Source organism: Camellia sinensis, chromosome 10 (genome assembly GCF_055761805.1).
Source record: "Camellia sinensis isolate YWXY chromosome 10, ASM5576180v1, whole genome shotgun sequence".
NCBI lineage: Eukaryota > Viridiplantae > Streptophyta > Magnoliopsida > Ericales > Theaceae > Camellia > Camellia sinensis.
In genome coordinates, this window is record NC_138970.1 from 14313995 (window position 1) to 14339709 (window position 25715).

Below are 25715 nucleotides of genomic sequence, written 5' to 3' on the forward strand. Positions count from 1 at the left end.
AATATTTGTTCTAATTTTTTTAATATAGAAATAATTTATTTATTTATTTTATATAAAAATAATTTAACAATCCTATCATTAATCATCTCTCATACTATAATCAAAACAAATACACTTTTACTTAATCTTTTCATTAATAATTCCAACATTAACGATCTTTTCACTAAAAATTTTTGCACTAACAATCTCATCCAACCTAATCTACCAAACAAATGTGGCCTTAAATTGCATAGATCATTCATCAAGACAAACCCTTGGAGTTACTTAATTGTAACCTGCCAAGTTTGGCATGATTAAAAAAAGACAAAAAGTCAAAAAGTCACTATCCTATTTAAGTCATATTATCTTATTTAAGTCACATCACTTCTCTAACATATCACTTCAAACCCAACCCATATTTCATAAAAATTCAAAAAATACACTTATTTAGTCTTCCCAAACTAGAAGTATTAGAGGTTTCGTGCAATTCCAAACAAATTACACCAGTTGAGACTATGCGCATTAGCACTACATAATGCAATTAAAAAAATAAATAAATTATTTTGCAGTGTTGGAAGAAAATTTGCTTATTTCCACTTTTTAAAAAACATTTTTTAGAAAATTCTATTTTATTATTTTTCATTTTTTTTTTGTTTTTACTGAATTTTTTAAATATTTTAAGTAATTTTTTTAATTTTTAGACACACCTAATATAAATACACCTAAAAAGTAAAAAAATTATAACAAAAATCTTTTAAAAATTCACTAAATATCAAAAATATAAAAAAAATACAAGAATTCAGTACATTTTTTGTATTTTTATGTATTTATTAATTTTTTTAAATATTTTTTTACAAATTTCTTACTTTTTAGATACATCTAAGTAAGGTGCATCTAAAAAAGTAAAAAAAAATGTTTAAAATTTAAAAAATATTCACTAAAAATAAAAAAAATACAAAAATCAAAAAAGTCATTTTTTAAAAAACTTAATCTAGAAAACTCAAACCAAACACACTGAATACTCTCTGACGGATATGTTATTATCTATCTATCTATCTATTTTATTGAATCATGAAAAAAATTAATAAAACTCTCTGCAAATCAATATATCAAAGCAAAAATAACATGTGATTTTATTCCAAGATCACCAAATCCTTATACTTCAGACAAAGGATACACAAAATTTTGCTTATGTCAAACCCTTTGTTTTCTTTATATGGAGTATCTTCTTTGAAAAAGAATAATTAGGATGAGTAATATTATATAAATAAAAAATTTATATATAAAGATGTGACTTATTATGAATATGAAAACAAAACACTATTGAAGATAAATCTATCTACAATAATAGTATTATCACATCATTCTTGTTAAGATTTTTTATATAAATTTTATGTATTTTTAGAATTTTTTAAATCAAGAATTAGGATCACCGAATTGTCTCATTTGCTTTAATTTTCTCTCTCTCCCATTTTTATTAAATTATAAGTAATGATATAAAAAGGGAGATTTTGCTTAACCGAGTTTTCGGAATTAATTTTCTTGACAAATTTAAAAAATTTATTAAATTTTAAACACATTGTTATGATTTTTTTTTATTATACTTTTATTTCAAATCAAATTATCTATTATTTTGACTTATAATTTTAAAAAAATTATTGTGGACGAGTTTTTTTTAATGAAAATTCTGTTTGTATAAAATTTGTTTAAAAATTATTTATGTTTTTTTTTTTAAATACCTCAGCCGCCCAGAATAACCACCTAAATTGCTCTCCCCTTCCTCATTCTCATTCTCATTCTCTCTCTCTCTCTCTCTCAAAAAAAAATATCTAACTACACAACACCATTGAAAGAGAATCTCACAAGAAATCAACGGTACATCATCAGATGGTGTGTGGAAGAACAACAAACACAATTCAATTCAAGGCACCGCCAAGCTTTTCTTCCTCCTCTTAACCCCCACTTCCTCATCCTTCATCCATATATTTTCTCATAAACACAACTCCCCTTCTCTCTCTCTCTCTCTCTCTCTCTCTCCCCAGATCATATAACCATGACCCTTGATGATTCCTTAAGATCTCTCTCTTTAGACTATCTACACCTTCTCATCAACGGCCAAGGCTTCAGTGATGTAACCTTCAGTGTTGAGGGTCGCTTAGTCCATGCCCACAGGTGCATCCTAGCAGCTAGAAGCCTCTTTTTTAGAAAATTCTTTTGTGGGCCCGACCCATCGGTCGATCTTGCCGGTGGATCAGGTTTGTCCCCAAGGGGATTGAATCCCCAACAAGTGATACCTGTGAATTCAGTGGGATATGAAGTGTTCTTGTTGATGCTACAGTTTTTGTATAGTGGACAAGTCTCAATTGTGCCTCAGAAGCATGAACCAAGGCCTAATTGTGGTGAGAGAGGCTGTTGGCACACACATTGCACCTCAGCCGTTGATCTTGCTCTTGACATTCTCTCTGCCGCTAGATCTTTTGGTGTTGAACAGCTTGCATTGCTCACTCAGGTTTCCTTTCCTTGCTTTCAAACCCAAACTCTCTCTCTCTCTCTCTCTCTCTCTAGACTGGTGTGTGAGTAGTAGTCATATGTTTGTGGGTTTTGGTTTTTGAGAAGTGGGTTGAGATATTTTTTCAGGTGCCTTTTTTGTGTTTTCATTTTTTATTTTTATTTTTTTTAATTTATGATTTTTTGAAATGGGTGGATTGGATTTTGGTATGAATTTTTATATTAAATTCCCCAATGATGTATTGAGTTTGATCTCTCACAGACATTAATAGATTTCTTCTTTGTTTAGCTCTCTGTAATCTTTCCATGTTCAACTTCTAAAGCTGATGAAACTCAGAATATTTTTCTTTCTTTGATTTCTTTCTATGTATTTCTTGTGTAGAATGTTAGTGTGAAACCCATCACATGGTGATGATATGGTTTTTATCTTGGACTTCATCTCATACCATTTGGTGTTTTTATTTTTTATTTATTTATTTTTCTTTCTTTCTTCTTGAATTGGTTTCTCTATCTTTATATTCCACTCCCAAGTTACTACATTTAGATCTTGATGTCTAGTCTTGTCTTCCACAATGATCACATCATATCTTTCCCAAACAATCTATAGCCTATACTTTCCTCATTTGGGTTTGGACTGCAAAGGAAGAGAAAATGTAACTAGAGACTAATTCCAATTTTGCAAAAACACACCCATCATTCAACAATGCCACACTGGCTCGATTACAGTTCTATTACGAATATGGAAATTGAATATAGAATCCGATGCAGAATACAAATGAATAGACAAAAATTTATAGGATTTATTAATGAAATATATTTTTGAAAAATTTTATCCGTTCATTTATATTTTAATTCTGTAATCGATTTTTTGTATTTCCAGATTAATTTTTCTGAATATCACTTGATGAAAATCTTATATATATACATATACTTGGTTGCAGAAGCAATTGGCAAGCATAGTAGAGAAGGCATCAATTGAGGATGTAATGAAGGTCTTGATAGCTTCAAGAAGGCAAGAAATGCTCCAACTTTGGACTACTTGTTCCCATTTAGTAGCAAAGTCTGGCCTCCCACCAGAAGTCCTAGCCAGGCACCTCCCCATCGATGTCGTTGCCAAAATTGATGAGCTCCGCCTCAAATCATCGCTTTCCCGCCGATCCCTCCTCCCCCACCACCAACACCACCACCACCACGATCTTAGCGCCGTATCTGAGTTTGAAGACCAGAAAATTCATCGAATGAGACGAGCCCTAGACTCGTCTGATGTCGAGCTTGTCAAGCTCATGGTAATGGGTGAAGGGCTAAATCTCGACGAAGCACTAGCCCTACATTATGCAGTTGAGAATTGCAGCCGAGAAGTAGTGAAAGCCTTGTTGGAGCTCGGTGCAGCCGATGTTAACTACCCCGCTGGGCCTGCAGGGAAAAGCCCGCTTCACGTGGCGTCAGAAATGGTGTCGCCGGACCTGGTGGCGGTCCTTTTGGACCACCACGCTGATCCAAATGTTAGGACGGTCGATGGGATCACCCCACTCGATATGCTTCGAACCCTAACTTCTGATTTTCTATTGAAAGGGGCTATACCAGGGCTAACCCATATCGAACCCAATAAGCTTAGGCTATGTTTGGAGCTGGTTCAATCGGCAGCATTGGTGATTTCAAGGGAGGAAGGTAGTGGTGGGAGTGGTGGTGCTTCTTCAACACCCATTTATGCAATGGCGATGAGCGAAGATCATAATAATAGTGGGAATAGCGGTGGCAACAACATGAATAACCTAAACCTAGATTCAAGGTTGGTTTATTTGAATTCGGGTGCAGCTCAAATGGGGTGTAAGATGGATGAAAGAGATGATACCAGTCCAAATACACAGAGGGAAGCCACGGATCGACATGATCGCTCAATGTACCACCACCACCCTCATCAATATTAATCATGATTTTAAATAACAGGATTGAAATATATATCAGTATCTGTGATAAAGCCATATGCCGACAAATATTAGTATCGAAAATTCAAAATACTGATACATATCAACTGATATTTAAATCTTGGTATTAACCTCACTGATCCCTATCTCTCTCTCCCTTTGATGTGATATATCCATGTGAAAACAGATTGAAATTAATGGAGATTACTAATTTACTATTGGATTATATTATCTTCCAAATCTTATCTTTCCTTCACTTTTGTTTTGTATTTTGTTTTTTTTTTTTTAAATTTTTTTTTATTATTTCTATTTCTCTCTCTTTCCTCTCTGGTGGGTGTTTCTTAGTTTTGTAGGGGTCTGCTTCCAATGATCAATCATATGTAGAACCGTGCAAGAAGCATTGAGATGGGATTTTTCTCATGGAATGAGACAAGCAGAATCTAATTCAGGTCAATCTTTTCAACCCTGGCCTCTCAAACTACATTTGTATTATTGGTATAATTAATGGGCACCAAATTATTATTTTTTTTCAATTTTTTTTAAAATTTATTTTGTTTTTATTGTCCTGGTCCAAACTCAAAAGTATTATATTGTAAAATTCTCACATATTTAACTGTTATGGGTATTTTATCAAAATAATAATAATAATTAAAAACACAGGATTCAGGACCTATTATATTTTTGTTCCCCTACCCACCCACGCACCTATCATGAGATAAACCAAACCAAACCAAACCAAACGAAGCCTTAAGTCCCATCAAATGGGGTCGGCTACATGAATCCTTCTTCTCCACGCGGCCCTATCAAAAGCCATTTCATTAGTCAAATTACGCACCTATCATGAGATATATAATTATAATTAATAAATATAAAAAAAAATATTAGTGTGAATAGAAATAAAATCTATGCAAACATATATACACAATAGAGATTACATGCATGTATATGAACACAAATGAAGAATGCATGCTTTGGATTTTTGTGGTGGTGGTGGGGTTAATTAGTCTCTTTTGGGGGTTTGTTTGGACATGGGTGTTATTCTAATGAGTGAAATGAGGTGTCCCACCACTTTTTTTTTTTTTTTTTTCCTTTTTCTTTTGGTTATTTATCATTTTCATGCTTTCATTTCATGGGCATCCGGTGAAACTTGATTGGCTTTAATTTAGTTGGGTCTTCTATTATTTTAATGGACATCATTAGAGAATGGACAAATTGATTGGTTGTTTTGCATTGCATGAAAGGCACAAGCAACATTGAGTGTGACTACATGACAGCTTAATTAATATATTGGTATTATTATCTAATTCAAGATTTACTCTATGTAAATCCTCTTTTTTTTTATTTTTTATTTTTTTCCCACCTCCCAACCTTATTTTTACTCTCTCTCTCTCTCTATATATATATATATATATATGTATTTTATCAACATTTTAAGCAGTTAGATATATTAAACCCTAATGTGTGACTCTTCTTTTACTTAGGCCTCGTTTGACAAGTGCTGATTTTAGTAAAAAAATCAAAAAGTTATTAAAAAAATCAAAAAACTAACAAGCCTATACCAGAAGTCAAAGATTTCATTTTCTATTTACTTTTTACACATTTTTTTGTAAAAAATCAAAAAATTATCCCAAACGTATTAGTTTTTTTTTACATTATATTTTAGTCAAAATGTCAAAAAGTTACTCCCTCCGTCCCATAATATTAGTCCCTTATTCCATTTTTCATTGTCCCAAAATATTAGTCCCTCTTCAAAAATCAAGTACAAAAATAATATAAATTTCCCATTTTGCCCTTCTTTTAAATTCATAAATAATATAAAAAGTACAATTATGACATTGATATTCTCAAAAAAGTGTACTATCAAAGGGTAATTTTGGAAAACCAACTTTTTAAAAGTATAATAATTGTACTACCAAAAAAAGTTGGATTCCCCAAAAGGGACCATTATTTTGGGACGGAGGGAGTATTAAGAAAGCATGTACCCAAACGAGGCCTTATTCTTCCGTTCTTGTAATTGTGGTTTTCCTGCATAAAGGCATTTCTTGTGATCTACCCTTTCCTACTAATATTTTGTTGGAAAATTTTCATGCATGCTTGTTTAAGTGGTAATTACATTTAGACTCTGAACGGTTAGTGTATATCTCTAAGTCCCCATATATAAACTCATAAATGCCACAAATCTAAAGTCGTGAAAGAGGTGTTTTTTTTGTACAGTTGAGGAGTTCAAAAAAATATACTGGTTCATAAATGAGAGAGTAAAATGATATTAGATAATAGTTGAGGGGTCTTGGCGTAACTAACCCACTAATTAATCAATGCAATAAATTGCATGCATTTTTTCAATTCCCATATCAATCTTCTCTAGTTTCCAAAAGATAGAAATGTAGAACGAATAAGTTTCAAAGTTTCATATGGAACACATAATTTAGTCAATTTTTTAATTATTATCTTGTAGTCTATCATAGTCTACTAACCAAATTACCACTTGTAGTTTACCACATATTTAATTGTTATTCCTCTCTAAATAATATATATGGAGAAAGGTTAATAATCGACTTCAAATTCTTCGTTAATGACTATTTTTCACTCTTGAGAAGAGTGAAAGGGGCAAATGAAAATCAATTAATGCTAAGGCTTGAATTTATTTTCCAATTATATTGGGAATTAAACTTTTATGAATGTCACATTCTCAAAGTCAAGATACTTAAAGTATAATATTCTAATGCTAATCAGAATCTAATCACAGTTCCTAGTCTTATAGTTTATAATTGATCGCCATATGCTAACAGCCGAATAAAGAGAATTGTGGCAGTGGTTGAGACATGGTTTGTAAAGAGGTTAAGAATGGTTGACTAGGGGAAGAAGAAAATAATCAAAAGATGGTTGAATAGGTTGTTTCTTGCTTTGGAGGAATATGGAGTTGAATTGAGACAAATTATTATTTTGGTTTCGCTTGCTTCTCAGATTATTATTTCTGTTTTGCTTCCCGTGCCTTGAAATTAGGCTAGTCTTGAAACAAACCCCTTAAGAAGATTTTGGAAAGTTAATGCCTTTGCTGAATAATTAACGGTTTAACATATTAATCATTCTGTTGTTAGACTTAAATGCTTTCTTTGTGTAGTCTAACATCTATCAAATATATGAATATGTAACCCTGAAAGAGATATTCACAGAAGAAACCCACTTGGGAGGTTCATTTCACTCCTTTCTTGAATAGATTTTCTTTTTGTTGTTGTTTGAGGTCGTTTATTTGTTGCTTTGATTTTATTTGGATGAGTTTTCACCAACCCGTTTTGTTTTGGCTTTGGTGTGCATGTGATTATTAGTTGTGTGCCAACCTTGTTGGAATGCACCACTCAAGTCATGATGCAGTCTCCGTCTAGCCTCTTGTGTTCTAATCGGTTGTGTAATGGTAGACCAATTTTGAGGAACTGAATGAACACGAGGAAATTTGATTATACAATTTTGCGCAGTATCACATTCACTCCTCATTGCTATTTTTGTTTCTGAAAATTCATCTTATTCTTAATTTTCATTTTGCAGAACCAGTAGTGTTAAATCATAGATTCATATTGCTTTCTTTTAAAAGATCAATCATTAGAGTGACATCTATAAGAATAAGGCTTCCACCTTTGATGCAAATTTTGTGTTGCTCACTTATGGTTCAGTTTAATTTGTTGAATTTTACAACATTATTGTAGATAGATTGTAACATATGCACAAATAGCAAATACAAATTTTGGTAGAACTCAATCAAGCCATGGGATGGCTATATATGAGTCTGAGATACACTTTTATATACATGATAAAGATAGCAACTACTACTAGATGGTCTAGGGTTTTTGTATATACATGTATATATACATTGATAGACGCGACTTTGAGATCTTTCTAGTACTAAGATAGAAAAGAAGACTTGGAGAATAAGATAAAGGATTAGGGTCTAGGGTTTTTGTATTGCCTTAAACATGCCAACTTTATATAACTTGGCCTTCTTGTGTTAGCAAATGGTCTTCAGTAGTCCAAGATTTCTTTTGCTTGTCATGCTCACAATCATCCTTATCCATCATGTTAGTTATAATTGTTGTACATATACGCCTCGTGATATTAAGAGTGATTTTTCCTCATACCTAACCTCAAGATCAGTTTGATAACAAACCCTTCTCGGGGACCTTTCAACTGTCACTAGGTCCACTGAATTTCAACCCGAATGACCCTTTCAACTCTCACTAGGCTTAAGGTCACGAGTCACATCCATCACAACTCAAAAATGAGAACCCTTGATGGGTATTGTTACATCACACTTGATATCAATGTTTTAATACTATTATTTAAAATTATGATAAGATCAGATATTTAATCAATCAATGCCTTGGCTTTGATTGTTCATTTTAAAGCAGACATTGGAGCCACTTGCACATCAACCTCAGGTGAATTTTTTCTTCTTTTTTTTTCCGTCACCATCCATACACTTTTTAAGATAAAGGTGAGAAAGATTAGCAGAATAATATCTTTTGTAAAGTTTGTTGCAGTTATGGGGCACACAACTGATACAAATGCAATAGGCTTTCCTAGTAGTCATTCTTCTTAAAATGCTCTCTTGAATTGAAGTATGTATTAGGGCTTACATGACAGGTGGCCAGCATGTTTGAAGTGATTGAACATTGACAATTTATTCTAATAATTAGGGTAAATTTTGCTTTTCCTACTAGAAGCGCAATTTTTTTAAAATAAAGAGAGTAATGCACTCAATGAAATGAATTACACCCTCTAGCATCTTCTTAAAACATTGAATTTTAAAATTTTGTTTGGATTATAAATTTGAATAAATATTTAAAAAGTAAAAAAAAAAAGTGAGAAAAATAGGTGGAAAAAAATTAATTTCTTATATTTTTCTTATCTTTTATTTGCCTTTTTAAAATTTCTACTCAAATTAATAATTCAAACGTAGTCTAAAATTAGCTTAAAAAGTCAAATATCACATCAATTTTTTTCACTCAACAAAAATAACCTTTTCCCAATTTTTTTTTTTTTCATTTTCTAACATGCAAAAAAAAGTTCTATATATATATATATATGAAAAAGCAAATCCCAAACGCCCTTTCTGAGTTTATCCATTTAGGTTCTAATTCAAAAGATGCCTCCACAGTGAAAATGTCTTACCCCATCTTAAGACAGGTTAACATCCATCCTCTCACTCATTGAGTTTGTCCCTTCGAGGTCTAACCCAAAAGGAGCCTCCATAATATAGGTAACATTTGCCCTCTCATAATTTTTGAACATCGTTCGCAACTGATGTGGGATGCCAATTTTATTCTCTACACATTCCCTCACACTAGTTGTAGAGCTCACTTCTAAAACATACTTGTGCGTTCATACATATTTTTGAGTCTGATTCTATGTTAAATTTTGATGGAAAAGTTATAAATATGTGGTGCAGTAGAAAAAAAAAATTGTCCTATAAATGGAATTTTTTTTTGTGTGCAACTCTAACACACAAGAAAAGTTGCACCAAACACAAGAATGTATTTGCACTATATACTGGAGAGTTGCACCATCATAAAAATGTAATTTCTTTTCCCACTGCTCCATTGAAATTCAAATTTCCCAATTTTTATATTATTACATTTGGAGTGGAAAGCCGACTGTAATTAACAACACATTATTTTGGATGATTCTATTTAAATTTGCACCCAAATAATACTTTAGTACGTCTAATTAAAATATTAAAATTTTAGTTTCTATTATACCCTATTATAAATTTACTAATAAGGACAATACATATTAAACTCTAAAATAAAATATTATTTTTCCTCATGGTATATCCGAATCACTTTGTTGGCTTATTTTTCCTACGAAGGAAAATATCATAAATGCGAGCGTGCCAGCAAGGATTGAAAAATCCTTACAGATTAAATTCAAGCCAATTACCAAGCGATTGTGTTGACGGTTCTTTTGCCTCAACGAAGAGGACTTCAAATTTGCCAAGTGTAGAAAAAAGAAAAAGTAAAAGAAGAAAGAGGGACGGAGAAAGACGATTGAGTGAACAATCAAAGTAATAATTACTTACCTCTACTCCTATGCTTCGAAAAGGAAGTGCATAAAATGCATCGAAATGAAAGTACTGGAAATAAATGCTTCGAAATATAAATCTATGTTAAACTACTCTTAAGATAAGGAAAATGACAAGAAATATTGAAATCAATTGTCTTTGATTTAAGTTCTGGATCATTTACAATGTAGCCATTAATGGCTATTTATAGAAGAAAAAATACAGCAATAACTACTTAGTAACTACCAATTTCTTCCATTTTCATTCTTGTCTTGCCATGTGTCCTTCCACTCATCCATTTTGTCCTCCCACTCATCCACTTTGTCCTTCATACTCTCCATTATCTCTATAACTTCTTTTAACTTCCAAATGAATAAGAGGATGCCACGTGTCCTGCAATTATATAAATAATAAATAATAATAAAAATTACAGATTTATGGTGTTAACATTACCCCCCGCGGCCCTTAAAAATGATGTTTATTTGAATTTTTGAAGGGCCGAACCAAGCACATGACTAACCTAAGCAGCAAAGTGCTTCGAATGATGTAACAACACCAATAAAGCGCTTCGAATGAGTATGAAATTATGACTAGATGACTCGAATTATTACTAGTAACAAGCTTCGAAAGTGATATAAAGGACCAAAATCATTCTTCGAAGGTCGATGGAACCGACAAAAGACGAATTACATCCTCAAAAATACTCGACAAAGCTTCGAAGGTTCACAACCACCATTATTATTTCTTCGAAGCTGTTGTTGATGCAAGATATAGTGCTTCGAAGCTTACAAAATTATGGCAAAACGGCTTTCGAAGCAACTTATGGCAAAACGGCTTTCGAAGCTGTTTTTGGCCAACATTGTGGTTATTCAAAACTTACATCCTCAAAAATACTCGACAAAGCTTCGAAGGTTCACAACCACCATTATTATTTCTTCGAAGTTGTTGTTGATGCAAGATAGAGTGCTTCGAAACTTACAAAATTATGGCAAAACGGCTTTCGAAGCAACTTATGGCAAAACGGCTTTCGAAGCTGTTTTTGGCCAACATTGTGGTTATTCAAAACTTATATGTTCTGGTTCACACATAATTAATGAAAATATTAATTTTTTACTTCGAACCAATTATTAATTCTTCGAAGACACCAAAACTGTTGTTCTTCGAGCCAACTTATGATGCCAAAAACAGGCATTATTCGACAACTAATTAATTGTCATTTTACATATATTTGAAGAGATGTACACATTTCGAAAGTTTTCAAAGTTTTATACAGTTTCGAAGGTGAAGTAATCAACCTTCGAAACAACTCTTGATGTTTCGAATGTATCTTCAAAGCTTTATACAGTTTCGAATGTGAAGTAATCAACCTTCGAAACAACTCTTGATGTTTCGAATGTATCTTCAAAGCTTTATACAGTTTCGAATGTGAAGTAATCAACCTTCGAAACAACTCTTGATGCTTCGAATGTATCTTCGATGCTTTGATTGTGCATATACAAACAACTGGCCATCAATTTGAAAAGATCAGCCATTCTCAACCATTTATTTAAATGCACAGGCTTTTTCTAGCCAAGTTCATGCATTTTAAATGGTCATCCTTTGTTCTTAGTGCTTCGAACTCATAAGAACAATTTGTTAATTTTATTAGCCACATCATCATAATTATATTTTGATGTGAACCACAAACCCAAAAAGGATTTTGAACACCAAAAGTCATGGTATGGTGTGACCATGAAAATTCATACTTTTTGCCATTTTGAAAAATGTCAAAAATTTTGAATTCATGAACAGCGGCTTGTTCATTATTCTTGACCATGTTTGTTTTAAAAACATGACTTTTGCCGAATAGGTTTTCATAATTATTTGGCAAAGTGGGTTGTTTTTCCATGTTAGCCATTAATGGCTTATGAAAATCACCCATAGATATGTTATTTTCATGACTTGACTCTCTAAAATTTGGTTTTTGGACCCCCCGAGTCATACATGGAACATCATTCTTTGCCAAATTTGGCTCAAGAACATGCTCTTTCGTTGTGTTAATTTCATAATTTGGCTCTTTAAAAACGGATTCTTGAACCCCCCGAGCCATTGATGAAATCAACTCTTTGCTTTTGCTATTTTTAACCATGAAAAAATTCTGAAAAAATTCACCAATTCCGACCATTAAGGCCTCAGTTAAAGACTTGGTAGTGAGAGTTGATAACTCGTCATTCCATTGGCGAATTTCCATATCAAGTTGATGAATTTCTCCAATTACATGGTGTCTTTTTTCTTCCACCAAATAATATTGTAAGGGATGAAAATTTATTTCATTAAGAAAATGGATCTCTTCTTGAAGATCCAAAATTTCTTGTTTACGCCAATAAATTTCATCTAGGCTATTTGAAATGGACAAATCCAATTCTTTTTTCATTTATTACACTTGACGTCCCACCGGGCGTGCCAAAAAATGTTGGCTTATTTTTCCTACGAAGGAAAATATCATAAATGCGAGCGTGCCAGCAAGGATTGAAAAATCCTTACAGATTAAATTCAAGGCAATTACCAAGCGATTGTGTTGACGGTTCTTTTGCCTCAACGAAGAGGACTTCAAATTTGCCAAGTGCAGAGAAAAAAAAAAGTAAAAGAAGAAAGAGGGACGGAGAAAGACGATTGAGTGAACAATCAAAGTAATAATTACTTACCTCTACTCCTATGCTTCGAAAAGGAAGTGCATAAAATGCATCGAAATGAAAGTGCTGGAAATAAATGCTTCGAAATATAAATCTATGTTAAACTATTCCTAAGATAAGGAAAATGACAAGAAATATTGAAATCAATTGTCTTTGATTTAAGTTCTGGATCATTTACAATGTAGCCATTAATGGCTATTTATAGAAGAAAAAATACAGCAATAACTACTTAGTAACTACCAATTTCTTTCATCTTCATTCTTGTCTTGCCATGTGTCCTTCCACTCATCCACTTTGTCCTCCCACTCATCCACTTTGTCCTTCATACTCTCCATTATCTCTATAACTTCTTTTAACTTCCAAATGAATAAGAGGATGCCACGTGTCCTGCAATTATATAAATAATAAATAATAATAAAAATTGCAGATTTATGGTGTTAACATTGTTATATCTATTCTTTACGTTGCGATTATTTTTTTTTTTCATCTTCTTCCTCACTCCAAAACTCCAATCCATCCCACCAAAATTGACTTTTATCCCCCTTTAAAGACGAATCATCCTAGAAAGCAAAAACTTTGAGACAATACTTAAAAAAATCAGATTTGTTCATCCAAATAAATAAATTTTGATTAGTATATAAACTGCTTAAAGTGAACCAGAAACCACAAAGTTGTTATTAAGAGTAAGATATTAAAATAATTATTGCCGAATCAACAATTAGGGTTGCAATTTGACCTACTCCAAAACACCCACCATTACAAAGAGGTTGCAGAAATTGTCCCATTTAAAATAGATTAGTTGGGTTCAGTTTGGCTCTTCCAGACTCAATAACTGATATTTTGGGAAGTTGGTAAAAAGTTAAATTTTTAGATTTTTTGTGTAAAAAACAAAAAAATCAAAAAATTGACTTTTTTAGAAAACGTCCCTAAAGTCATTATATATATGCCTTCCATGAAAGACTTGATGACATCCATGACATTAAACCTTCATTTAATATTTTTTTTTTATCACTGAAAAATTATGATTTTATTGAATAGTAATTAGTGAAAAAATAAGATATATTAAGAGTAAATTATAATTCTAAATAATTTATTAGAGAGAAATTGAACTGAATGATTTTTTAGATGTAAATAGAATCCCCCCATTTTTTTTGTATCTCAGCCCATAGCCCACTTTGGGAAAGAATGGGCCTGATAATTTTAGCGGCTCAATTTCTTGATGGGCCTCACCCAAAACAAAGTTAGTCTACTTGGCTGGAAAGTGTCCATAGTTCAGGTCTGTGACTTGTCGATGGGCTAACCCAGTACTAAAAGGTGATCCACACCATTTAGTGAGGTGGGCCCCATAATTAAAAGTTTGGTTAAATTTTCAAATTCTATAAAAAAATTAAAAAAAAAAAACTAAAAAAAAAAATTAAAAATTAAAAATTCTTATCATTTTCAAGTGATTCTTTTTTCTTTTTGGGGGAAAGGATAATTTTAAAATATTTTTTTGATTTTTGTTATCATCAAATTTGTTTTTATTTTTTGAGAAGAAAAAGAAAACAAATTATGAAAATTCAACTAACAAGAATGTTCTTAGTCACAAATGTAAGCCGTATCATTAACTAATTTCAATTAATTAATTTTAGTCCTTAATGAACCACTAATCTTGGACTCTCTTTTTAAGTAATAATTCTCATTTTTTATTCTTTTTTAGGCCACTCTAAAAATTTATGTTCGGTAATTACATAGTATGTATAATAGGGGAATTATATATATTTGAGAAATAGTTGAAATAAAACTATTGACACTCCTATAATTTTGAAAAAAAAAATGTTGGTATTTATTGACATTGACGGGATTAAAGTAAATATTCTTTGAATAAAGTAGAAGTCAATTTATCCAGCTTTTTAATTATATATTCCCTTATCTTTTATGCTATTTTAGATCCATTTATTTTATCTTCTTCTTGAAGAAAAGAATCCATTTCAAAAGCAATGTGCAAAGCGAGAAGATTGTTACCATCTTTTTATGATCTCTTTTTTTTCTTTTATTAAATTAGTGGCAAAGTTTTTGTTCTATCAAATCTTATGAGGTGGCAAAGGCAAACTCTCTGCTGGCCATTCAATCTCATATGCTTCTTTATTTTCTTGAGTAATTAATCTGGGGACGACAATTTTAATCCGATTAATGCCCCGTATGGTAATAGGTATTAGTCAAAAAATTATTAAAAAAAGTTAAAAAATTAAAGATTTCTTCTCATACTCTATTTTTTGCACACCGTTGTACAAGCACGGAAACAAATTTAGCTCTTTTTGTTTGTCATTAGTGCCAACGTGTTACAATCTTAAAAATCCGAATTTAATGAGTAATCCTTGATATGAGTTTTGTAATTTACACCCTTTACAGAGAATCCTGATCCTTTTTTTGGATCCTGAAAAGCAAATTTTAGCGATTAAAACGGTGCCGACCAATCAAAAAGTGAAAGCAGCCTTTCCACTTCATATCATGTAGGCATGCAAGTGAAATGTAAGACATATAATGGAATGTCAATATATATAGATGACATAAGGATCTACATATTACAGTACTTTCAAGTATACTTTGGCATATACATACCAAGGAATTCAATAGTTTGCATTGTTCTGCTTCAAAATGCCCCAGACAGAGAAACAAGAGAACCAACCCCCTCCAGGTCTCTCTCTCTCTCTCTCTCTCATGCATAGACAAACACAAACACATACTTGGCTATTCTCTTTCATCAGAGACATGTGAACTGACTTTTCTCAATTTTTTTGATTTTTAAGGATACCCAACTGGAAATTCTCCAACCGGGAAGATGAGCCGGCCGTACACGAGGAAGAAAGGAGAGAAGGGCTTCATTGAGGGTTGGTAAGTCTTCTTTTTCTTGCTCTTCTTCTGATCTTCATAATCAAAAGTTCCGCATATGTTCAAAGGCTATATAGAATCAAGCTGAAGGTATAGCAGTTCTAACTATAAACATGTAAACTTTGATCTCAAGTAATCAAAATATTATGCTTTCACCACTTCAAAATTTTTTAAAGGAAATTTAACTTTTTTATATTTTATCACTACTCACATGCTAAACAAATGCATATATAATTTTTGCCATTCTAGTTGGTGAGTATGTTCACACGTTACTGATGAAGGTTCGAATTTTCTCCTGTTTGTTTGGTTCACTTATTTAAATTTTGTTTTCCTTCTCAAAATAACCACAAATTACCAATTCCCTTCACCCTAACTACTAACCAATTTTATTTTATTTTATTTTATTTTTTCCATTGTTCTAAGTTTTAATTTAATATAATTCATTGTGCAGCCTCTTTGCTCTGTGTTGCTGTTGGCTCTGTGAATCTTGCTTCTGAAACATGGATCTGCATCAGGGACCATTCTATGTTTGATCTTCATTTATTATTATATTCTGACATCATGTAATTGGCTGTAAAATTAATCTTATGTGTGAGAGATCCACTAGTTATGAGTTAATAAAGTTGTTTTAGTTTGCCTAAATAGCTGATCTCTGTAGCTCAAAACTAAACTGTTGCGATAATATGATGATAAAAAGATTTAGAACCACCCACAAATAGGGGTGATAAAGGAACCAAATACCTATAACTTCACTCGTATTTCGCTTGTTAGAAATTCATTTTTCGATTTATTAAGTAAACAAATCAAACTTGAACACATATTAGAGCTTATAAAATTTCAAACCAAACTTGATCAATTAATTATTCATTCTGTTCGATTTGATAAACTTAAAACTATATAAAAATACCAAAGTATTCGAACTCGAATTGAGAAATCTCATTTGAGATTAGCTCGAAAGTTTAACGAATCAAGTTTGAACAAATTTCAAAACTAGTTAAAGTTTTCAAACTAAACTTTAACAATTTTGGCTAATTTTTACCCCTAACCACAAGAAGATAGATTTATATTTACACTCCAATTTGTTTTGACAAATATATATATATATATATATTCTTATAAAAAATGATTTTTTTTTTCTTTTAGAAATTATTTTTGTAGAAAACTCATTTCAATATTTGTTAATATTTGATTGCAAGCTTGAAACTAATATAAATGTTACCAATATGTAGATGCAAATCATATTTGATAATATTTGATTGCAAGATTTGTTAATATTTGATTGCAAGCTTGAAACTAATATAAATGTTACCAATATGTAGATGCAAATCAGCAGACGGGTCTACAAACTATATCAGAGTACAAAATTTGTATCTTTTTCTTAGTTGAAAATATATAAAATTGGAAAACAAATACAACATAAATGGGCACATCACAGCCCAGGCCAACACAACAAGGATAGAGACCATCTAAAGCTTAAAACTAACACAAAAAGGGAACCATCCTGAACAGATAGAACAACCGGCGTAAGCAACATAGCACTCAAAATTATCTCACATAAAGATTCAAAGTTTCCACATGCCGCTCACAACACTAGCAATACATCACACTAAGACATGCACTCTCTGGATATCCACCTCTCTTCATACCTCCCAAATGAGTAGGCTGTGGAAGGAATCCCACTTAAGTGGAGAGGATCCGGTTCAATTCCATAATCAGTCAGTGGTCTATTCTCGAGAATATCATCATGATTCTGCACAAACTCTGGGATCTCAACCTCTCCTTTCTTTGTATCTTCCCAAAGGTACTGCAGGCGGTTAACATACTTGATTTTCCAATATAAGCTGTAAATAAAAACAAAGAACTGTGAGGACCATCACACCTTGATGGCAAGAACTTAGTTTATGCTAATAACAAAAGGAAAATTTTGCATTGAATATGAGTGGGGGTAGCAGGGGACAGCAGACGGGGAGGTAGGGTTTTGAGAGGGGGGAGGAGGGGTAATACAAAATAGGTAAGTAACATCAGAAACCTTATGGAATTGCCAAGGTTTTTGCATTTGAGAGAAGCAACATTCAAGATGAATGGGATTAAAATAACTATAGGCAATGATGTATGTCATGACTTAGTCAAGGAAGAATTATATACGATCAGCTAAAATGATTTCAAATGGTCCATTGGGGCACATATACCCTCTGCTGTGACTTCTTTTATAATTTCCTCAAGATGCCACAAATTCCTTGGGGACCGTTTATTCTTTTTATAAAATGCCAAGCAGCATCTGACCAATCAAGAGAAGGGGGCAGTGTCCATTTAGCAATGCAATAACAGCAAAAGAAAGAATCTACATGGGTATGCATTGCTTTATATTGTGTTTGGATCTTGGATTTGTGGAATGATTTGGGAAGGGAAGCGTGAAAAAAGAAAAAGAAAAAAGCTTCTACTTCATGCACTTTTCCTTCTCTTTTCTTTCCTTCCACAGATCTTTCAACTAATCTAAGATGCAAACACGGCCTTGAGGAATGTTTTAACATTTTAAGGATAACCACATGAAAGTAAGCCCATTTTAGGGCCATCAGAATCTCATACAGGATCTTTGCAACCTATGTTTTTTAGAAGACAACTTCAATAATGATGCCCAAGAACTTGCAGACTAGATTTTTCAGTCGTCTTCATATAAGTGGCACTCAATACAAGCATTATTCCTTACCCATCCCAACAAATTATTAATATACCATTCAAGCATAGTTCAGGGATTTTTTGAAAGTTCAAATAGTTGTCTACGTTCTGTAAGTAGCATAAAACACGTATTAAGGACTTCTAATTATTTGCTCCTAGAAGATATCAGAACTGAGTTGTTTGTTTATTTATTAATTATTTCCTGGGACAAGTAAGATATCAAGAAAAAAAACTCACCCTCCACTTAAAAAGAAACGACCAAGTGTGGCAAAGACCAGTCTCGAGCGGAGTCCTGGATGAATGAAGTACACAACTTGTAGCCTATCCTTACAAGCAGGGGGAAGTTCTTCATAGATCCACCTCAAGATCGTTATGCCAGGATTGTTGTCCTCCTTCTGCACTGTACTGTGCATGTAAATGATGCAGAACGGTCCTTCTGGCATCTCCGTATATATTTTGTGAAAAACATACTTTTTCAGCCGTTCCCCACTTATAACAGGAGCTGGATATCATAGATCAAACAAGCACATCACAAGGCATCAATTAATGCTAAGGAAATCATTGTAAAGTGAAATAATAATAAATAAGGAACCCATAAGAGGAAATAAAAACTAGATAAGCTCGAAGAGTATAATAAATTTTGAAAAACTCATTGGTGCATCTAAAATAATGGCTTAGGTGAATGACTCTTGAGCCCAATTCACTGTCATGCAAAATAATCTTTGGTCTCTCCTACAAACGAGTGCAACATTCAACATAAAATATGGACACTAATCTATCAATCAATCCAAGCAGAGTTCAAAATTTTCAAGATTACCCAACCGATGTAATTTTAAATATCTTCAAACCACCAATAAGTACACCCCCCCTTCCATTCAATTGTTGTAGATAGTTACAAAAGGAAAAATTCACAAGCTACAAAATCAGTTCATGAAAACTTAATTAGCAACTAGGGAGGGGAAATGGGGAAGAAATTGTTAAAGAAATGACTTTTTTCTTTTTCCTTTTTTTTTTTTTTTTGGGGGGGGGGGGGGGGGGGGGGGGTTTTGGGGGGGGGGGGGGGTGGGGGGGAGATCAATCACTAGATTATTATTTACAAATATGAAAAAACTAAATCAAACTAAGAAATCAACTAGTAGGAAAGTCCAACAACACATATCCGCAAACCCAACGCCGACAACAATTACATAAATCAAAGAAACAGTCCCATAATCAGAAAGACAAAAAACTAAATTAACTTGGAGAATGTCAAGGAATCACCAACTAAGCTGTCCCAGTTGGTTAGTAATAGAGATTTTTATTTTGGCCAAATAATCAAAGATTCAATAAGCCCAAAATTTGAGATGAACATAGATGAAAACTAAAAATGTCCACAAAGAAAACCTAGACTACATACACATATACTTCTATCTATTTGATAAAATTCCAAAAAACCTCCTACCATGAAAAACCCAAAGCCCAAATTTTGAGATGAACATAGATAAAAAACTAAAAATGCCTACAAAGAAAACATAGACTAAATACACAGATACTTGCATCTATTTGACAAAATTCCCAAAAGCCTCGTACCATGAAAAACCCAAAGTCCAAATTTTGAGATGAACATAGATGAAAGCTAAAAATGTCCACAAAGAAAACACAGACTACATACACATATACTTGCATCTAAACCAAACCAAACCAGGCCAAGCCAAGCCAAGCCTTAAGTCCCATCAAATGGGGTCGACTACACGAATCCTTCTTCTCTACGCGGCCCTATCAAAGGCCATTTTGCTAGTTAAATTAAATAGATCCATATCTCTATTTACAACGCTAACCAACGTTAATTTAGGCCTAGCCCGTCCCCTAACACTTCCATCTACCGTTCCAGTATTGCATCTCTTCACTACTGCCTCTGTTGGTCTTCGTTGAATATGACCAAACCATCTCAATCGATTTTCTCTCAACTTATCTTCTATCGGTGCTACTCCTACCCATTTCCGAATACACTCATTCCTAATTCTGTCTTGTCTAGTCTTGCCACACATCTACCTTAGCATTTTCATCTCAGCCACACTCATCTTATCTACATGTTGTTTCTTGGTTACCCAACACTCCGTCTCATACAACATCGCTGGTCTAATAGCCATTCTATAGAACTTATCTTTAAGTCTAGTGGGTATTCGTTTATCGCACAGTACCCCAGACGCACTTCTCCACTTACACCATCCCGCCTTAATCCTATGAGCCACATCCGCATCAATCTCCCCCACTGTTGTGATAATCGACCCTAAATAACAAAATGTTCACTCTTAGGCGGTTCTTGGTTTTCAATCTTCACTTCTCCTCTGCTTTCATTGTTACTGTTACTAAATTTACACTCCATGTACTCTATTTTAATTCTGCTTATCCAAAATCCTTTAGATTCAAGAGATTTTCTCCAAATTTTCAACTTGTATTAACTCATTCTCTAGTCTCATCCATTAGCATTATATCGTCTGCAAAAAGCATACACCATGACACGTCATCCTGGATATTTCTCGTCAACTCATCCATAACTAAAACAAAAAAATAAGGACTTAAGGTAGATCCTTGGTGTAACGCTACAATGATGAGAAATTCATTTGTCTCTCCAGCAGGTGATCTAATAATGGTCACCACCCCTTCATACATGTCCCTAATCACATCAATGTAACCTTTTGCGACCCCTTTCTTCGCTAATACCCACCATATTATATCCCGGGGCACTCTATCATATGCTTTCTCAAGGTCGATAAATGCCATATGAATGTCTCTTTTCTTTTTACTATACTTTTCTATTGCTCTCCTCAAGAGATAGATCGCTTCCATTGTTGATCTGCCTAGCATAAACCCAAATTGATTCTCTGACGCCTCTGTTATATCTCGCAATCGGCGTTCTATCACCCTTTTCCACACTTTCATTATATGACACATTAGCTTGATTCATCTATTGTTGTTGCAATTCTGGACATCTCTTTTATTCTTATAGATTGGCACTAAAATACTCTTCCTCCACTCATCTGACATATTCCTAGTCAATAAAATTTTGTTAAACAACTTAGTTAACCAAGCAACCCCCCTTTTATAAAAACACTTCCAAGCTTCAATAGGGATATCTTTGATCCTAAAGCATTATTTGATTTCATCTTCTTAAGTGCAAACTCCACTTTAAAGTTCTTAATCCTGTAATAGAACCTATAGTCTTGATTTATCGTATTACTGGCTATTTCTTCCCCTATTGTTGTACCTCCATATTCCACATTTAATAGTTTCTCAAAATAATTCTTCCATTTTTCCTTAATCTCTTCATCCCTCACTAATACCTTAGAATCCTCACTCTTGATACATTTAACTTGATTAAAATATCTTATTTTCCTCTCCCGTATCTTAGCAAGTTTGTATACCCTCTTCTCTCGCTCCTTACTATCTAGTCTAGTGTATAGGTCATGATAAGCTTTTAGCTTAGCCTCTCGCCCTACTTTCTTGACCTCCTTATTAGCCAATCTATAACTGTTAAAATTTTTCTCAGTTCTATCCTTTTACCACTTTTTAAAGCACTCTTTCTTTGACAAAATTCCAAAAACCCTCGTACCATGAAAAACCTGAAGTCCAAATTTTGAGATGAAAATAGATGAAAACTAAAAATATCACAAAGAAAACATCACATATACTTGCATCTATTTGATAAAAATCCAAAAACCTCATACCATGAAAAACCCAAAGCCCAAATTTTGAGATGAACATAGATGAAAACTAAAAATGTCAACAAAGAAAACACCGGAATACATACACAAATACTTGTATCTATTTGATAAAATTCCAAAAACCCTCATACCATAACAACCTTAAAGCTCAAGTATTGAGATGAACACAGCTAAATATGAATAACTCGATCAGCAAATATGTGTGTGTGTCATACCAGGGAAGTATTTTCCGACGATGCGGAAGATGCGATTGCCGGACTTGTCGGAGCCACGTTCGAGGCGAAAGAAATTCAAGGCGTCGAGATCGGAGAAGTCATCGTCGGAGGAGAGGAAATCGGAGGGACAGTCGTGCCAGTTCTCTTGAGGAGGAGCTTCTCTTTGTCCATCAATGGAGGACAAGAAGGGTCGAGCGTCTATGCCTAGATCTGAAGCCAATACCAGCACTGAAAAATCGTCCGATGTAGAACCCCCCATCCTCTCTCTCTCTGTGCCCTCAATTGTTCTGTACCTAACCACAACCCTCCATAAGGATAGATTATTCCTATTCCAAATTCCACTTGTGGCACAATCTGATTTTGTCACAAATTAATCAATTATTATTTTATTTATGTTAAATAATTATGTGAGTCTACACAAATGGGTAAATATCATTAGGTAATAAGCTAAAAGATTTGGAACTGGATTCTCTCTAGTCCACGAAAGATTTGAAAGTTTCGCGGATTGGTTTTGTGCAGTTTGCGGTTCGGTTTTGACCTGTCCGCATCTATGCGGTTTGGGAAAAAAGTCAACCCGCAACCGCCCACAGTGTGGTTTGCGATTTGTGCGGATAGGGTTTGCAAATGTGCGGGCGGTTGCGGGCGGTTTGCGGTTTATACTTTTTTCTTTAAAAGTTAATTTTCGAGTTTTTTTTTTCCCAGTGAATTTAGGCATCAGATTCATTTTATATATTTGTGATAACAATTTTTTGATGAGTTTACAAATAAAAATTGAATATCAATGCATTAAATGAAAATACCCAAAACAAACAGACCCTACACTAGCATTTTTGCCATGAAAAAAATGTATATCAATGCATTAAAGGTTGTACTCAATTAGAATTGCCAGTTCAGTAATCAATAATCAAACTATAAGTTTCATCGGCCATTAGAAGGAAAATTTTATTAGGAAAAAGTGAATGAATCACCAATGAAAATCAAATAAGAAACCAAGTTTAGGACTTTATAATTCTACGACATTAAGAAAGTTGAGAAATACTTAAAAATAAGGATCCTAGTGTCATAGAGAATATAATAGTACACCTGTAAAAGTTACAAAGTTGGTATATAAAGAATAATAATAATAATAATAATAATAATAATAATAATAATAATTAAAGTGCGGGCGGTTTTTGCGGGTTGCGGGTTTAAACCGCGACCCGCCCGCAACCCGCAAATTTGTCATATTTCAAACCGCATCCGCCCGCATTATGTTTGCGAAACCGCCCATTTATATGCGGGTTGGGCGGTTTGAGCGGTTCGGATAAACCGTTGCCCACCCCTGGAACTGGATTCTCTCTAGTCCACCATTGAATCTCGTTGTTTGGGCTCGTGACACTGACACAGCAGATCTTACGTTAATAATTTAAACTGATTACGATTTAAATTACATGTTAATCATTTATAATAAAAAAATTAAATTAATTCAATAATTATAATCACTTTATTTTATTATATTAGTCTCTCAACAAATAGATTGTGTAATTTTTGAATAATATTTATCTTTTGTTTTTTTTTTTAATTATTTTTAAGTCTTGGAAAACTTATTTAATATGAAATCCTATGAATATTATTTTAGAATTTAAAATTCTATTTAAATAGGAATGTGTTCCATAAGATTCTATTAGTTGCAAATAAATGATATTAGTGTACTATTATAATTCTAATTTGTTTCCATATTGTACCTTATTTTCTCATTCATCATATCACATTTGGGAAGACTTTTAGGAAAGACAAGTCTACGACCATGTGAATTTTTTTCGCCTTGATCGCGAGATTCTAGTGCATTTTCAAAATGTTGTTTAAATGGATATGGATATGGTCGATAATATGATGAAGTTTGAGGGCTGTGCGTTGATTCCTTTGACAGATTTCGACTACAATCAGTTGAGGGAAAGTATCACGACCCAAACCCGCCTCTACAGGTTTACGTCGTACTCGGCCAGTAATCCTTGGATTACCAAAGGTCTTAGAACAGAATAACTTATAAATAGGGGCTACAGAAGCAAATATAGAATCATATACATAAGCTATTGAGCTGTGTAGACATACATGAGACAGATAATCTTAAAATTTAAAAGTATACAGATGACGTCATATAGGTACAGTATTTACACGTCGTCCCATATATATAAAAACAGAAACTTTGTTCGTAAAACAAAAGAGACAAAGTCTTAAACATTCACTAAATATGACCACCAAACTTGACATAGTCCAGAACCTCCTCGGGAGGCGTAAAAGGTGGCTGACAACACAAAATTCTTTAGGCATTAACTTAAGTCTGGTCACGAGCCTGCTCACCTATATACATAATAAATAAATAGTGAGTGAGGAATCAATGAATAATAACAGAGTAAAGAGTTAAATGAATAATGTCCCATAACTAATTTAGAAACCAGAGTTTATATCGAAACAGATTCACTTTCTTATTCTTGTTCTGAGCATATACAAAAATCAAAGTTCATGCTTAATCTTATATGACTTATCTATTAGCGCTAATAGATCTCGTACAGAATATCAAAGGTCATACTTGTCAGTTCCATAAGGAACCTCCGACCGAGTACGGATAACTTGCCAGTTCTTTAAAGGAACCTTCGGACTAAGAACGGATAACTTGTTAGTTCCATAAAAGAACCTCCAGTCAGGTACAGATAACTTGTTAGTTCCATAAGGAACCTCCGATCCAGGTATAGATAACTTGTTAGTTCCATAAGGAACCTCCGATCCAGGTACAGATAACGTACTTGAATCATAGCATAAGTGCCACAAACATTTGTTAGAGCTGGTGTCACGATCCAAACCCAGTACCCAAAGGCTCGGCCATAAGTGCTACAAACATTTGTCAGAGCTGGTGTCACGACCCAAACCCGGTACCCAAATGGTCGGCGTCGTAACAAGATAAAAATATAATAATTCTAATAATTTTGTAGTCGTAGCGCAAGCGGACAAATTAAATAAGTTAAAATAAAATAATTGGCTACTAAATGTTTATTAAAAGAAAACAAAGCATAGTCATTGGAGCTTTTATTGTATTACAAGAGTCCGATAAAAACAAAATAGATAGAAATCTTTAA

General features: G+C 33.2%; 2 protein-coding genes and 1 long non-coding RNA gene across 3 annotated transcripts; 2 read left to right on the forward strand and 1 right to left on the reverse strand.

Annotated features, from left to right (window-relative positions):
* Positions 1-1738: 1738 nt before the first annotated feature.
* Positions 1739-4638, forward strand: LOC114276724 (BTB/POZ domain and ankyrin repeat-containing protein NBCL). Its single transcript, XM_028218543.2, has 2 exons — positions 1739-2488; positions 3429-4638. The coding sequence occupies exons 1-2, from the start codon at positions 2033-2035 to the stop codon at positions 4413-4415; spliced, it is 1443 nt and encodes a 480-aa protein (XP_028074344.2). The 5' UTR covers positions 1739-2032; the 3' UTR covers positions 4416-4638.
* Positions 4639-15185: 10547 nt separating this feature from the next.
* Positions 15186-16649, forward strand: LOC114276704 (uncharacterized). Its single transcript, XR_003634341.2, has 3 exons — positions 15186-15813; positions 15926-16010; positions 16459-16649. It is a non-coding gene; the product is annotated as an uncharacterized LOC114276704 (long non-coding RNA).
* A 709-nt stretch (positions 16650-17358) lies between these two features.
* LOC114276725 (uncharacterized) lies at positions 17359-22973 on the reverse strand. The gene is made up of 3 exons (XM_028218545.2): positions 22603-22973; positions 18921-19185; positions 17359-17848 (listed from the first exon to the last, which is right to left on the reverse strand). Exons 1-3 carry the CDS (start codon positions 22859-22861, stop codon positions 17614-17616), a joined length of 759 nt encoding a protein of 252 aa, XP_028074346.2. The 5' UTR covers positions 22862-22973; the 3' UTR covers positions 17359-17613.
* Positions 22974-25715: the final 2742 nt, after the last annotated feature.